The sequence below is a fragment of the Rhinolophus ferrumequinum genome, chromosome 23 (genome assembly GCF_004115265.2).
Source record: "Rhinolophus ferrumequinum isolate MPI-CBG mRhiFer1 chromosome 23, mRhiFer1_v1.p, whole genome shotgun sequence".
NCBI lineage: Eukaryota > Metazoa > Chordata > Mammalia > Chiroptera > Rhinolophidae > Rhinolophus > Rhinolophus ferrumequinum.
Genome location: NC_046306.1, coordinates 17,620,696 through 17,636,635, shown reverse-complemented (window position 1 = coordinate 17,636,635; position 15,940 = coordinate 17,620,696). Strand labels below are relative to the sequence as shown.

The 15,940-nt window shown below is 47.3% G+C and overlaps 1 protein-coding gene across 1 annotated transcript in view; it reads left to right on the top strand.

The window, feature by feature from the left end:
* Positions 1-848: 848 nt before the first annotated feature.
* ARHGAP40 (Rho GTPase activating protein 40) overlaps positions 849-15,940 on the top strand; it is a 32,932-nt gene continuing 17,840 nt past the window's right edge. The window contains exon 1 of the mRNA XM_033095100.1: positions 849-1,049. Coding sequence (XP_032950991.1) covers positions 904-1,049 — 146 coding nt within the window. The 5' untranslated portion in view covers positions 849-903. The remainder of the gene's footprint in view (positions 1,050-15,940) is intronic.

Here is a 15,940-nt window from a genome sequence, read left to right as displayed (position 1 = left end):
ACATTATTGACTCTGTTCCCTGTATTGTACTTCACATCCCTGTGACTATTTTGTGCATGAATTCTTTTCTCCATCCACAGTGGCCAGGTACTTTATGAATGCAGTTTTCTTTAAAATTGGATGTCTGTAGCTAATAATAACGGCAATTCCGATCATTCCATGACTGTATTTCTTTTTTTAATTGGGGAAGGGGAACAGGACTTTATTGGGCAACAGTGTGTACTTCCAGGATTTTTTCCAAGTCAACTTGTTATCCTTTCGTTCGTAGTTGTGGAGGGCGCAGCTCAGCTCCAGGTCCAGTTGCCGTTGTTAGTTGCAGGGGGGCGCAACTGCGCTCCAATCCAACCAACTGAGACACCCGGGAGCTCAGCGGCAGCTCCGCTCCGCTTAAGGTGCTGTGTTCAATCTTAGTTGCAGGGGGTGGAGTCCATCATCCCTTGCGGGAGTCGAGGGGTCGAAGCCCGCAACCTTGTGGTTGAGAGCCCACTGGCCCATGTGGGAATTCAACCGGCAGCCTTAAGCATTAGGAACACGGAGCTCCAACCGCCTGAGCCACCCGGCGGCCCCATGACTGTTGTTTTTAAAGGTGCCATTTCCACTTTACCTTCGCAGTGCTGGCAGGTGAGCCGGGGCTCAGGGTGTGTGTGTGTGTGTGTGTGTGTGTGTGTGTGTGTGTGTGTGTGTGTGTCCGCGCGCGCGCGCGCATATCGGCCTGTAGATGGCACTGGCTGAGCCAGCCCTGCCAGGAGGAGGTTGGATACCTGTCCCGGTGTGGGGGTGTCTGAGAGCTGGGCGTGCCAGAGCCCCAGCAGCCCTCGTCCTGCTCACACTACCGATTGAGTCAGCCCCACAGCAGCAGCGGCAGCGCGGCTGCTGACCCAGGAGCTGCGAGGGTGCCAGCCCATGGCAGAGCCTGCCCTTCTCCTCGCAGCCCAGATGGAGAGGCTGGCCCCGGTGTCCCTGGCCTCACCGTGTCCCCGGATCCCACGGGCCCGCATCGTCCGGCAGCCGGGGCGCTGTGCCCGGCGCTGGACTGACTTGGGCTGCAGGTACAGGAATCACAGGAGGGGATGGGGGAGGTTTGGGCCACTGGTATCTCAGGGTCAAGGCTGAGGAGCAAGGCGACTGAGGTGAGGACCTCCTGGTCCAAATTAACCAAAGGACATCCATAAAATTGGATTCTGGGAGATTATTAAAATGAATGAGTTAGATTTTGTTGTTACTGTTTCTGTATGTTACTGTAAAGATGTCTATACCATTTAGTAAGGGATCAAAGGAAACCTAGAAGCACACGGGTAGTAGGATCCTATTTCACAAGTACAGGTTTATATACGTCAGAAAATTGTGCTGGGGGTGTCTGTCCTCTCGATTCTTACGTCAGTCACATTTCTGAGACAACAACTCCCCTCCCACACTACAGATGAGGAAACAGAAGCTCTGAGACGTCGAGTAAATGGTCCAACTGGTAGAGGTGTGTTTCAAAGCTTGGTCCATGGGTCCCCAAGCCCAGACCTTTCTGGGACACAACCTACCCTGGGCTCCTGCTGCTGGCCTCCCGCAGGGGCCTCTGGTTTTCTTATTCTTAGAGGTGTGAGTGACACTCAATATGTGCTGTTTCCCCTTCCTCTGGAGGTAGAGAGTATTAGGGACCCCAGGGGTTATTTGTGGTTCAGGACTCAGGACCTTAAGCCATGGAGTCTTAGCTGGGCCACTGTGACTGTGTGGTTGGTCACCTGGGCTGACAACTGACAGCCCTCCCTTCCTGCTCAGTGTGCCTCTGACAGCCAGACCAGAATTTTTTAGAAGTCATTTCTCCCCATGTATGATTTCAGCCTATCACAATAGGATTATTATAGAAATTCAAACAGTGCAGAAGTATCTATGCCTATTCCCCCAAACTCACTGCGGTTCAAGTTTTGGCATATACCTGGGGAGAATTTTTTGATGTACATAAACCTGTGCTTCAAATAGGATCATGTTACGCGTGTGTTTCCAGGCTCCCTTTGATCCCTTAATTATCACAATGGACATCTTTACACGTCACATAAAGATCTAACTCATCCGTTTTACATGGTCTCCCAGAACCCAGCTTTATGGATGTCCTTTGGTTAATTTGAACCAGTTAATGTGCTCACTAGCGGACATTTAGATTGTTTAACAATTCCAATATTTAACAATTCCAAGCAATACTTCAATGAACATCTTTGGGGATTTGTGCGGGTAAAACTTATTCCTAGAAGGGTAATTGCAGGTTTAAAAGGAACAATTAGAATCATGAAAGATCCTGCCAATCGCCCTCCAAAAATGTTCTAGCTCAGAACACGCCCACAGCAGAGAAGCTGCATCTGGCCCCAGTCATTTCCACCCAGGACCTGCGGACTGACTGTGGCCTGTATGTGGAGAGCAGATTCGGGGAGTAGGAAATCCTGATCCTCAAACAACCGAGCCCCCAGCTCTCCCTGATGTGGGAACAACTTCTAGGCTCAGGGAAGAGGCGGGGGGCTCAGGGAGGTCATTTCATTCGTACAGCAAATTCACGGAGCTCCTGTGTGTGGGGGGCTGTGTCCCATCCCAGGTGGACTTACTCAGGACATATGACTTTATTGAAAATCGATCTTAATAAGCCAAAGACATGCCTGTCTGTTTATCTGTCTGTCATCTATCTATCCATCTACCAACCTACATACCTGTCTATCAGTGCTGTTCCCCTGACCTCCCCCTACCCTCCCTTAATCTCTTGGTTCCCAAGGCTACTAACACTGAATTCACTGTAAGAGTACCTGACCCACTGAATGTGCTCCATACTTACTGGATGAATTTTGCCGCATTCCCTTTGTTACTTTAACCAAAACAGAACACACAAAAATGACACAACTTCCAGAAGAGTCGTTCTTCAAACTCCGGAGTTGTGTACATCTTTTATTTGAATGTCATCTTTACTCTATTTTTGAGTATTGAAAAACCAGTAAAGGCATCGCATACCCCCAATGTGTTCTATTTATTTTGTCCATCGAAATTATATAAATGGCATGATCCATAAATGCTTTAAATTGAACTTATGAAGAAGTTTACAATAATATAATCGTTCTCTCTTTTGTTTAGTGAAAAGAGATTCCATTGCCAAAAAAAAAAAAAAAAAAAGTGAAAACCACTCCCTGAGACAGGGCTGGTTTATCTGCTGCAGGCCCGTGTGCTTGTGTATCGGTTCATCAAATCACTAGGTCAGTCACCCTCCCCTCTGAGTTCTTCATCTCACGGGTCACTCAGGTGTGAGTCATTTATTTTTCAACACATTCCAGTGGGACCGTAAGCTCCCAGACACCAAGTCATATCTGTTTGGTTCACCTGTGTATCTCTAGCACCCAGTGCACTGTCGGTGCTCACGAAATGTTGGCTCAATGAATAAAATGCTCGCTGCCTCTACGTGAAGTCCCGTGATGGGGATGGGGCCACGGGGGTGAATGAGATGCTCCGAGCCCTTGGGCTGTCCACAGGTTGGTCCAGGAAGAAGCCCTAGGACTGGGCCACTGCAAGATAATGCGCTAAATGCCTATCAGGAGGGTCCGAGCAGGGGTGACTCGTGTCAGTATTGCCCTCAAATAGAACTTTTCAACAAGTGAGTGGGACACAGAGTTTGCTCTCCATGTGGACGGAATCTTAACATCATGCAAGGCCGGGCTTGGGAGGCTCCTTAAATGACCCAATTGTAGCAAGATGACTCTGTAGGGAGGGATTCCCTCCAACCTCGCTCCCAAGTAGAAAGCTAATCTTCTGTTAATTCACGATTGCTATAAAAAAATGGCAAGTGAAGTCCACTTCCTCCTCCTACCTCCAACCCCACAAAAATAGTCATTGTGAGCAGGTCAGTGTAAATCCTGTAAGATTGTATGCTTCATAAATATATGTTTACACATATGCACATGGAAAACATATGTGCTCTAACACATGTATATAACACTTCTATACTTGTAACATTTTGTGGTTGACTCTTTCCACGTGATAATATCTTTTCATGGAAATACAGAGATCTGCATTTTTCTCTTTAACGGCTGCCTGATATTCATTTTATAACCAAACTAGACTTTCGTTAACTAGCCTCCTATGACAGACTTATAGGTTGGGTCCTTTTCTTTTCTTTCTTTTTTCTTTTTTTGGTTGCTTTTATAAACTATAGTGCATTGTCTTGGACACGTATCTTTGGGCACTTATCCTTATGATAAAATCCCAGAATAGGACACATTGAGTCCAAAGATATATACATTTAAAACTTTGAAACATATCGCCAAGTGTTTCCCTAGGAAGGGTATACCAATTACAGACTCACGAAGTGGGGGCCAGCTTTCGTTTCCTTATATTCTTGAGCTTCTTGACTGGACGTTATGGCTCTTTTTAGTCTTTGCTAATTGTATCTTATTTTAACTTACCTTTCTTTTATTATTAGTGCAGTTCAACATCTTTTCACTTGAGTGTCTGACAGAACAGGGAGGCAGGAAGACCCAATGTATGTCTAGCGCAACCGTCAGATTCCTTTCACTGACAATGGGTTAAGTGACTTGGCTGACAGCACACAGGTAGTTTGTGGAATGTCACTTTTTTTTTTTAAATTTATTGGGGTGACAATTGTTAGTGAAATTACATAGATTTCAGGTGTACAATTCTGTATTACGTCATCTATAAATTCCATTGTGTGTTCACCACCCAGAGACAGTTCTCCTTCCATCACCATATATTTGGGAATAAGTCACTTTTACGTCAGCCTAAACTCATATTTTGCTCATGTGTAGCTCTGAGGTCTCTGCCATCAGGGTTAATGTCCATCAATTTCTCCAGGTATTATATACCTTTAAGCCCCTAGACAAACACCCCTGTATGTGACTCCAAGCAGCGAATGGATCACCCCCACACAGTTTTAATGTATCAGTGGTAGAAGGACATCCTGCATCTCGAAGCCCAGCTTCACCACTTACCAGCTGTGGGACTCTGGGGAAGTTACTTAACCTCTCTGAGCCTTTCTTTCCTTGTCTGCAAGATGATTACAAATGGTAGTTCCTGCCTCATGGGCGTGTGGTGAGGATGAAAGGAAATGAATGCATGGGAAGGGCTTAGCACCCTGTGGGTACATAGGGCATGCACAACACGTGCCAGACATCAGGGTCCAACAAAAAGCGCTGGGAGCTGACTCCAGCGGTACAGGTTTGTTTTCATGTGATAAGTGAATTCAGGCCTCCTGACTCCTTGGAGTGGCAGAAAGATCTGCATTTGAGCCCCATATCCCACTGACCACCTCTCTGAGCCTGTTCCTTTATTTGCAAAATAAGTGTCGCTCTAATGATTGCTGTTGCTTACAATCAAGTCTTCCATAATCTCCAGCACTGAACTGCCACCTTGGTGCGACCATCCCAGGACAGGCAGCCGCCTTGCTGAAAAAGCCCTTGCAAGCAAATTCTCTCACCAAATTCTCTTACAAACCAACCCACAAAGGGCAGGTCCCTTCTGCCAGGGCTTCCGATTTCCTCTCTTGCCTCACAATGGAAAACAGGGAGAAGGCTCTAATTACCCGGAGGGGTTAGACTGCTCCCTTCACAACTCACAACTCTGGGATTCTCCACCCCTGCAGCTTCCCTCCCATCAGGAATTGCTGACTCCACCCAGGTTGGCCTGCAGATCCTCCTAGAACGTGAGAATGTCTCTTTCTTGATACTTGCTAACCCTACCCTGGGTGTGAGAAATCTTTTTGGTGTTTGCCAATCTGATGGGTGAGAAATTGCTTTAATTTGTATTTCCCTAATAATACGTGAGGGTCAACGTCTTTTCATGTTGAGTATTTGTATTTTATCTTCCGTGGTTGTTTACTTTTCTATCGGATTTTGGTGGGGGATGGGAGACATTTGTTCCTTATTGATTTCTAGAAACTCTTTGTGTAGACTAGATATTAACACTGTATCATTTGTTGCAAATGTTTCTTTTCAATTGATCACTGGTCTTATTAGTTTGTTGATAGTGTTTCTGTTATACAGAAGTTTTAAATTTGGATGTAATCAAACCTCAGCTGTTTTCAGTTATGGCTTCTGGATTTTATGTTGCTTGAGGAAATGTTTCCCACCAGCCCTTATTTCTTCCTGGCTTCGTTCTCATCAAACCCTAATGCAGGCTCCAGGGAAATTCCTGTGTACTTACCAGCATAATAACCTGCCCCTTCCTGTGAGCTTTGTATATCTCATTCCCCCCACACCCCCCTAGGTTCACTGACTGTTCCTTTAAGACTGAGTTCTAACGTTGCCTCCTCCAGGAAGCCTTCTCTGCTTAACCCCATCCCACTCTGGCTGCTGCTCTGTCTCTCGGGGCTGTTTGCCCATCTCAGGTGGTTGGTGGGCTGCTCATTGTTTAGAACAGTTTTGCTTTCAAGCATTCGTTAGAGCCCTTACCGTGGGCCAAATGCTTTGCATGCGTTACTTGATTTCATCCTCATCATCCTGAGTATTCTATTATCATCATCATCACCCCCATTTTTGTAGGGTCAGGGAGGGGAGACTAAGATGCTTTCTCATGGTCACACATCAAGAGGACAGACCCAGACCCAGATAGTCGGACTCCAGGGCCTGGGCCCTCAGCCACTGTGTCAAATGTCTCCTATTGCTGCTGTGACAAATTTCGTGTCTTAAACAATACACATGTAATGTCTTAGCATTCTGGAGGCCAGAAGTCCACTGTGGGTCTTACGGGGCTAAAATCAAGGTACTGGCAGGATGGTGGTCCTTTCTGGAGACTCTAAGGGAGAACCCACTGTCCAGCTTCTACAGGCCACTCTGCCTTCCCTAGACTGGTCCCCTGTGGTCCCCTTCCATGTCCAAAGTCAGCAGGGCCTGGCAAGTCCTTCTCATGCTGCTGTCATTTTTCTGGGTTTCACTCTTCGGCCTCCCTCTCTCCCATTTAAAGACCCTGGTGATTACACTGGGCCCACCCCAGATAATCCAGGATAATCTCCCCATCTCAAGTCCGTTGGTCAGCAGCCATAATTCCATCTGCAACCTTAATCCCCCCTTACTGTGTGACATAACCCATTCACAGGTTCTGGGGGTTAGCACCTGGCCACCTTTTGTTTGGTGGGGCAGGGGGGGAGTACTCTGCCTACCATAGCCACTCTTCCACACTGCTTCTCCAAACCTCAGTCACCTGCTCTACCCTCGGTGGGTCATCCTGCCTCCGCCCAGCAGCTGTAGATGAGATGGGTGCCTCCAATACAACCACTTCTTAAAACCACCACTCAGCTGCCTCCCGTTGCTGTCACTTAGACAGGGCCCCAGGTTTATCATCTCTTTTGAAGCCATTTGAAATGTATTAAAATCCAGTGGGGGTGGCCACTCTGCTACTTCAAATGGAGATTGGCCTCTCCTGATCTTCTGGTTGAGAATCTTTGCCATCTCAGAGGCTGTACCTTAATCTCCTCCAGTCATCTCGGAAATGCAGGCTGCCCCTCCCAGAAGTGCCATGTGAGAATTCTGAGGCAACCCGTCCTTTCTCACCCCACTCTTGAAATCTTCTGTGCAAGTCTCTGAACCGCAGCCATGTAACGATGTTCCCCAATGCCTGGTCGCACAATGCAATCAGCTGGGCCGCTTCAAACAAGACTGATACCCAGGTCCTATTTCCAGTGGTTTTGCGGCAGTTGGTCTGGGATATTGCCTGGGCACTGGGAGTCTGAAAAGGAGCCTGGGTGATTCCAGGGCACAGTCAGGTTTCAGAACCACTGATCTGTGCGCCTGGTCTCCACACATAGAATGCAGCTCCTCATACATCTCTGGCTCTCGCCCACCTGGACCAGCTGCAGAGAGCACCCACAGCCATGCCTTCCTCTGTGTCCTGGTCCAGCCTCAGACCTGATTCAGGAAGCTAAATTATCTTGATTATATTTCAAAACGTTTTTATTCTTGTTGCTTATAACACATAATAGTCACGTTTGAAAATTCTACAACACAGAGGTCAGCTCTAGTGGAATTAGGATGGAAGAAATGTGGTGACGGTCATTGAACAATTCAAAGAATAAGTACACTGCCTGAATGAGCCAGTCCTGTCTTAAGGAGAAAGTTGTTGCCGTACAGGGATTTTAGGAGCTCAATTAAGATGACACTCAAAAATGTAAATGTAGGATTTGCCTTTTAGATGATCTCATTCCTGCCCTGCCCCCGCCCTATCCCCATAGGGATTGCTTCAGAGCTGGTAGTGTCGCTGTGTACAGGTGTTCAGGTTGTGCACTGCATAAGGATGTTACATCATCCACATCATAGCCATATACTAAGTTTTATGAGGGTACCTGTGTAGGCATGGAGAATCCAGACTTCCTCGTAAGTCCTAAAGCAGCAGAGGAGAGACTCTCTTTCGTAAGCCCACAGATTTAGTGTCTTAAACAATACACATGTATTATCTTAGCATTCACGACCATGTACGTGTTCCTGGAAGAGTATGGGCCTACACGTTCCCTGGCACACCCATGTGCACATGGATGCCCTGAGATTGTCTTTCTACCTCTGCTCTCAGGAGCCTGATTCCCATCTTTCAGTTGACTCAGAGCCTGATGTGTCATTTCATCTGGGGGTTAGAGATACGGTGGGGCATGGAGTGTGCATGCAGCCTGTATACCCAGCATTTGGGAAGGAGTGTAAGCAGGAGAGAGTGGGCCCACTGCTCCTCTGGCCGAGCTATTCAGGTTGTTCAATAATACACTGTCTCTGTCAGCTATCACTGTGTAACAAATGATCCCAAACTCAATAGCAATTATTTATCAAAGCAACACTCATTATTCATGCCATGTGTCTGGTGGTCAGCTGAGGGTTAGCTGCTCTGGCCTAGGCTCTGCTGGGTGGCTCCATCTCAAGCTGGGGTCTGGCTGAACTTGCCCCTCCTGCTCTGGTCTGTGCAACGTATGTTCCTTCTGGGACCCAGGCTTCAGCCATCCAGGGGTAACTCTTCCTGTGGTGATGGGAGAGGCAAGAGGGCCAGCCCCACCACAGAGGCACATGTCTGCTAACACTCCATTGGCCAAAGCACGTCAGGTGCCCAAAGTCCAAGTCAATGGATGTGGGGTGGGGGCAGGATGGGAAGACAGTAGCCTCTGCCTCTAGTGGGAGGAACAACAAAGTCACATGGCAAAGGCCTGCAGCAGAGGGAAGGATAATGAACTGAAAACAATAATTTGATTTATTTTGTACTAACCTACAGACAGAGGGACAACACAAGCTGCACACTTAGCACCCTTTGTTGGGAAGACATTTTCAAACACTGTAAAATAACTCAGTTCCTACCGAAAGCCTCCTCCTGCAGCCCAGGAACCAAACTGTAGGGATACCAAGGTCTTTTGTTTTTCCCTTCTTGCACCCTTTTCAAATTCAGGGAGGGCTGTAACTGAATGTGACCAGGTTCCTCTGAGCATTCAGCCTGCAACTGTCCTTATGCCACACCTAACCAGTGGCTGGTGTCGGCATTTTATCACATCACCTCTAAAACAACCCAGCTCCTAAAACATTGGCTGGTAATGTTGATTTCCTGGATATTTGAAGAGGAGACAAAAGAGAGTGTCACATCACACACCTCCCATGGTGGCCTCCGCTGGCAACCACCTTGTCCCCCTCTGTCCCTCCTTTCTCTTTGTCCCCAGCTCCTTTTCTACCCCTGTGCTCCCCCCTCAGCTGAGTAAAGCTTGGCATTTCTGCGGTAGTGACCAGCTGTATCTCCTCCAGCACGCCCTGTTGGGGAATTACCTCAGTCTGTCTCGCCACCATTGATTGTTATCCACCAATAATTCTGAGATAAGGGTATTGTCAGAAGTCAGAGCAGCCTGTGGCTCGTGTGATATGGAGCAGGAGCTTGGCTGATAAGAGGTAGAGTTGGGGCCAAGTCCAGGCTGGTGGTATTCCCTCCCAACACATGGTACCTCTGGCCAGTGGCGCGGGGAGAGTTGCATGGGGGTTGAGAACATAGGCTATGGAGCCAGACTTCCTGAGTTCAAAGTCCAGTCCTGCCGTTTACTAGCCTGGTCACCTTGGACAAGTTACTTAATTTCTGTGTGCCTCTGTCTCCTCATCTGTAAATGGGATGATAATAATAGGAACTTGTGAGAATTATATGTTAATCCATGTAAAGCAGTGCTCTCATCCGGGGAGATTTGGCCCCCCAGGGGACATCTGGCAATGTCTGGAGATGTTTTTTGGTTTTCACAACGAGGAGGGATGTTTTTGCCGTCCAATAGGTGGGGGCAGAGGTTCTGTTAAACATCCTACAATGCACACACAGGACAGGCCCCCAGGACAAAGAACAATCGGACCTGAAATGTCACTAGGGCCAGGTTGAGGACCCTGCTGCCGTGTTCACAGCAGCGTCTTGCATGTGGCCCGTGTTAATGTGTGCTGGTTCTCATGTTCAGTGCCAGCTACTCCAAGGGCCTGCATTGGGGTCATGTTGTCACTACGGCCACATGGCCTGTGCTTGTGACTAGAGCCTTCTCCGTAACTTATGGTGGCCTCTAACAGTCACGACGAGGAGAGTAATAATAATTATCATTATTATAATTACTGCAGCTCCTATTTCCTGTGCACCTCATATAGGCCAATATTTTGCCAGGCACCTTAATTACATTTCTAATGATACTCCTAGTGAGAGTAGCTCTGATTAGCCCCCAGTTTGCAGAGGAAATGGGGGCTCAAAGAGGTGAAACGTCTCACCCAAGATACCAAGGCACGGGTGGAACCCAGCCTCTGTTCAACTCAGGAATGCCACGCATGCAGCCACTGACCTTTTTTGCGACCTGTCGGTATTTCATAGGGGCAGGGAGGTGACAGCAAGGGCAGGCATTCTGACAGAAATCAAGGGCTGCCCTGAGAGCCCTAGTGCCACTTTGCAGGGGGAGCCTTAGCCAGGCTGAGCTGGAGAGGAGGCCCGGCCACACCTCCACTGGCACGGCCTGATGTGCCGCATTCTTGGTCCCTGGGTCATGCGAGCTTTTGGCCTCTTTAAGCAGGCTCAAAGCCTGGTGTGGGTTCCTTTGCCCGCCCTCTGGCTGCTGCTTTTACCCCACTGTCATCTGATTCCTGGGCTCTGCTGTGACCCCATGAGCAAGGGTCTTGCTGAAGATCGCCTTGCAAAGCTCCCATCCCAACCTCTCTTTTCTCATTTTACAGTTATGGATACTGAAGCCCAGAGCGAGGAAAGGACACATCCGCAATCACACAGAGAGTGAATAGGAGGCTTAGACGGGGGCTGGGATGTCTGGGACTCTGCCTCCTCCCACAAGTCACCTGGAAGGAGAACAAGCTCGTGTGCGTGCGTGCGTGCATGTGTGTGCGTGTGCGTGCGTGTGTGAGTGCGTGCATGTGTGTGTCTGTGCATGTGTGTAGAATGGCTTTGCATTGGGGAAAGCTCTGAGCAGGCTGCCCTGTCCATCTGACGCTCTGGTGTGTGTCGTCTCTAGGCTGGGCTCATAAGCCTCTGGCCACTCACGGGGGCCGGAGGACAGGAGCTACAGCTGCTCGCCATCTGGGCGGTCTTGGGCAAGTCATTTCTCCTGTCTGAATTTCAGGTGGGAAGCGACCAGAAGCAACATATATTTATTGAGCTAGCATTAATCCAGGACTTCCGGTTCCAGCGCCTTATGTGTGCTAGCTTGCTAGTAACTAGCTGTAGTGGGGGCTCAGCCAACAGTCGCTGACTGAATGAAGTCGCCCTTAACCACCCGGCCCCAGGTCGTCTCAATCTGAAGATGAGGAAGCTGAGGCTGGTTCACAGGCTCCCCAACGTTACTTCATTCATAAACGACAGATCTAGTGTGGGGACAGAGCCCCAAAAAGCAGTTTCCAGGCTCTCAGCCTCACGTGGAAAGGTGCTGGCTCAGGTAGTAAATGGCCATCAACTGAGATTGGATGGCCATCAGCTGTGGCTAGTTGGCCGTCAGCTGTAAACAGTGAGCCATTGGCCACTGATATAACTGCCGTGGCTACACTAGCAGAAAATGGGGGCTAGCAAGAAGATGGTGGCTGAGCCTGCAAGCGCGGATTGCAATTAGCACGGCGGATTGCAGCTAGCAAATGGGTTGGTTGGCAGAGAGAAGTGGATGGCAGGTTGTGGATGATGTGGCTCCTGCTTCCTGTGTGTCCAACCCAGCCGCCAGCGAGAATATAGTGGTATGACTCCCCTACCTATGGTTCTGTGGGTGTTCCTTTTGGCCTCCCCATATCCTGCGTTCTTATGTGGGGAGCGTGACCAGAGACCCTGCGTGACTCCCTGCATGACATCTAGGATTTGAAGGCAGGCCGTCTGTTACTAGAGCCAAAGTTCTTAACTTCTAAACTGACGCATCTGGTTACCCATTGCTCAGTGGGCAGGTAGTAAGCGTTCAGTAAATGCCTAAAAACAAAAATACAACTGCAGACAATTAATCGTGCTGTACACTTAGGATTGGTGCCCTTTTCTGCATACGTTATACATCCATAAAACATTGAAAACAAAACAAAAAAAATAGGCTGTGTCTGTGAAGCTTGGGGCACATTTTGTGGATGTGCTGAGCTCCCATTCTCTGCCTAACTGGGGGACTCATTGCCACTCTGCAAAATGTGATCTTGGGACAATGACACCTTTAGAATTGTTGGGGTTTTTATAAATTTCTGTTCTTTCCTACGTCCCTGTCTGATCTCCTCAAGAAGTCCATCTGAAGCACTGCTGGGCTGTCAAAGTGGTGACAGCGTTAATAACTTTTGTTTTGGTTTACTCGCTGCAGTTTTCAAATTGTCACGAAAACACACAGATGCTGGTAATTTCCAAGCAAATTACAAAGCAACGGAAGAAACCGAGCTGTGCCCCAGCGTGGGGTACCAACAGGTTCGCAGGAGGTGCGCTGACTAGCAGTTTTCTCTAAAAGCATAAATAGAGCAGAAGAGCCAATTTTATAATTAACTGGGAATCGTTCTCCAGTTAAGCTTCTGCTCGGTGAAAACGGCCAAGATGTTGCCCAGGGAGAGGCTGTGTGCCCTGCCTCTTCCTCTGGGCCCTGGCGGGTCAGAGGTTTCTTTGCTTTACCACATTTGAGTGTGTTTCGGGATGGGAGCGTTTATAACTTGGACCTGAGCTCAGTGCGTGAGCTGGACACTTGGGGAAAAGGCACAAGCTGGGGTCTTTGTTAAGATACTGGCAGGACCTGCCTCATGCAGATGAACATGGGGCCCTTGTTCAGAAATTATCAAGAATTTCAAGATGGTGATAACAAAGCTCTAAACCAAGCATGGGGACCTCCTAAACAGGGGACCGTGTACGACTACACAGGTCATATATCCAGGACGCTGGCCTCGGGTGCCGGATCCTACCTCCAGAAGTTGGGGGTACATCTACGGATGGGGTCTCAAGCTGTGGGCAAAATACTGCCTTAGGGCCTCCAGGGCACAGGACCCCACAAGACAGAGGCCAGGTAGACAGCAGGAGGAAAATCCACAGCCATGTCGCAGACTATAAAAACAACAAACAAACCCAATAGATCAGTCCCTTTTGGAAGGCATTTTGGCAAGAAGTATCAAACGTTCACAAACCCTTTGGTTCAGTAACTCCACTTCTAGCAATCTCTCTTCTACTATTACTTTTGTACAGCGCAACAAGGTTCTAAATACAAGGATGCTTATCGCTGGGTTACTTGTGATACTGACAAATGGAAAGGGGGTGGATTAAAAACCATGGTATATAGTCAGAGGAGGATATTTCAAGTAAAATGTGCTGTGCGGGCGACCCTCTTGGGATTCAGCTGCTCGATGGTATCATGAAGGACCCAGTTTTTGCCATTTCTTTTTGTTGCTGTGAGTGGTGAGTATGCTGTGATAGGCATGGATCCCCGTTGTGTGACCGCCAGCTCCTGGGAGGTGACTTGTTTTTGTCCCTGTCTAGGATGAGTTCTTTATTTCCCAGAATTCCCAACAAAAGTCCTGAGCGTTTCCTTCTTTGAAACAAGTCCTGTGGCTGGAAGAAAGCACGCCATGGTTCTTTTGTTTTGTTTTTAAATACTGGCTTTATTGATATAGAATTCACGTGCCATATAATGCAGCCATTTAAAGTGTGCCATCCAACAGTTTTTAGTATAGTCACAGAGTTGGGCAACCGTCCTCACAATCAACCCTAGCACATTTTCATCGCCCCAAAAGAAACGCTGTGCCGAGTAGTGGGCACTCACACAATGGCTCTTAATCCGAACTCACCTGAAGCTGTTTCTGTGACGAGGCTGGGGTGGGGTCATGGCTGCTCACAACGGGGAGTGAGTGGAAAGAATGTTGGGAAGGCAGCCACAATGTCTACCATCCCTGTGTTCCACTCACTTGTGACGTTGTGATGTCCTTTTACCCTCCCCTTGCCCCACGAAGCTGGTGGCCTCCTGCAATGTGCCTGGCGTTGAGACTTGCTTTTTGTACCCCACCAAAGTCTCATTTTAAGACTGTCTCTAGTAGCAACAAGCGTGGACCAGATCTCATATACCAGGGATGCGGTGGCCAGAGTTGGGGAAGCCCAGCCTTAGTAGAAGGGACAGAGTTTGCCAAGACGTGGAGGTTTGAGAGAGACCAGAGAACTTGCAAACTCGTAACTAGAAAGCAAGTTTCATGTGGGAAAATGGCAAACAATGAGGCCAACATGTTTCCATATTTCTAGCAGTTTTATTACTACTTATATTTTTGTTATGCTTTTAAGTGCATAAAGGTTCCTCTCGGAAGTTCTTTGTGGATTTACTCTCCCCCCCCCTTAGAATGTTTCTTAATCTGCAAGTGATATTGATATCTTTGTCCTTTTTGTTAGCGTTTATCCAATATTTGGTCGATCTTTTTTTCCTTTGGATTTTTGCTCTTTTGCATTATGTGTACTTTTTTTCCAGCTCTACTGAGATATAAATAATGTACAACACTGTGTATGTTTAAGGTGCACAGTGTAATGATTTGAGAAACTTATGTATTGCGAGATGATTGCCATAAAAAGTTGGTTAACATATCCATCACCTCACACAGTTATCACGTGTGTGTGTGCGCGTGTGGTGAGAACATTTAAGATCTGCTCTCTTAGCAACTTTCAAGTATATAATACAGTATTTTAACTATAGTCACCATGCTGTACATTAGATCCCCAGAACTTATTCATTGTATAAATGGAAGAAGTATCCTTTGGCTGACATTTCCCCATTTCCCCCACCTCCCAGCCCCTGGCAACCACCAGTCTACTCTCTGTTCCTATGAATTCAGCTTTTTTAGATTCCATCATACAGTATTTGTCTTTCTCTGTCTCATTCACTTAGCATAATGCCCTCAAGGTCCACCCATATTTTCACAAATGACAGAATTTCCTTCTTTTTATGGCTGAAAATATTCTGTTGTATATCTATAGACCGCATTTTTTAAATCCATTCATCCATGATGGACATTTAGGTTGTTTCTATGTCGTGGCTATTGTGAATAATACTGCAATGAGCACAGAGGTGCAGATATCTCTTCAAAATAGTTATTTCAATTCCTTCAGATATATATCCAGAAGTGGGATTGCTGGATCACACGGTAATTCTATTTTTAATTGAGGAAACTCCATAATGTTTTTCGTAATGGCTGTACCAGTTTACAATCTCACCAACAGTGCGCAAGCGTTCCCTTTTCACCACATCCTCTCTAACACTTGTTATATATTGTCTTTTTGATAGCAGTCATTCTAACAGGTGTGAGGTGATATCTTATTGTGGTTTTAATTTGCCTTTCCCTGATGATTAGGGTATGTGTGCTTTTTTTAAAGCAACAATGGATGACTTTTTAAAAAGCCAAATTGGATAAAGAAGATGTGACACATATGTATAATAGAATACTACTTAGCCATAAGAAAAGATGAAAGATTGCCATTTGTAACAACATGGATGGATCTTGAGAATATCATGCTAAAGGAAATAAGT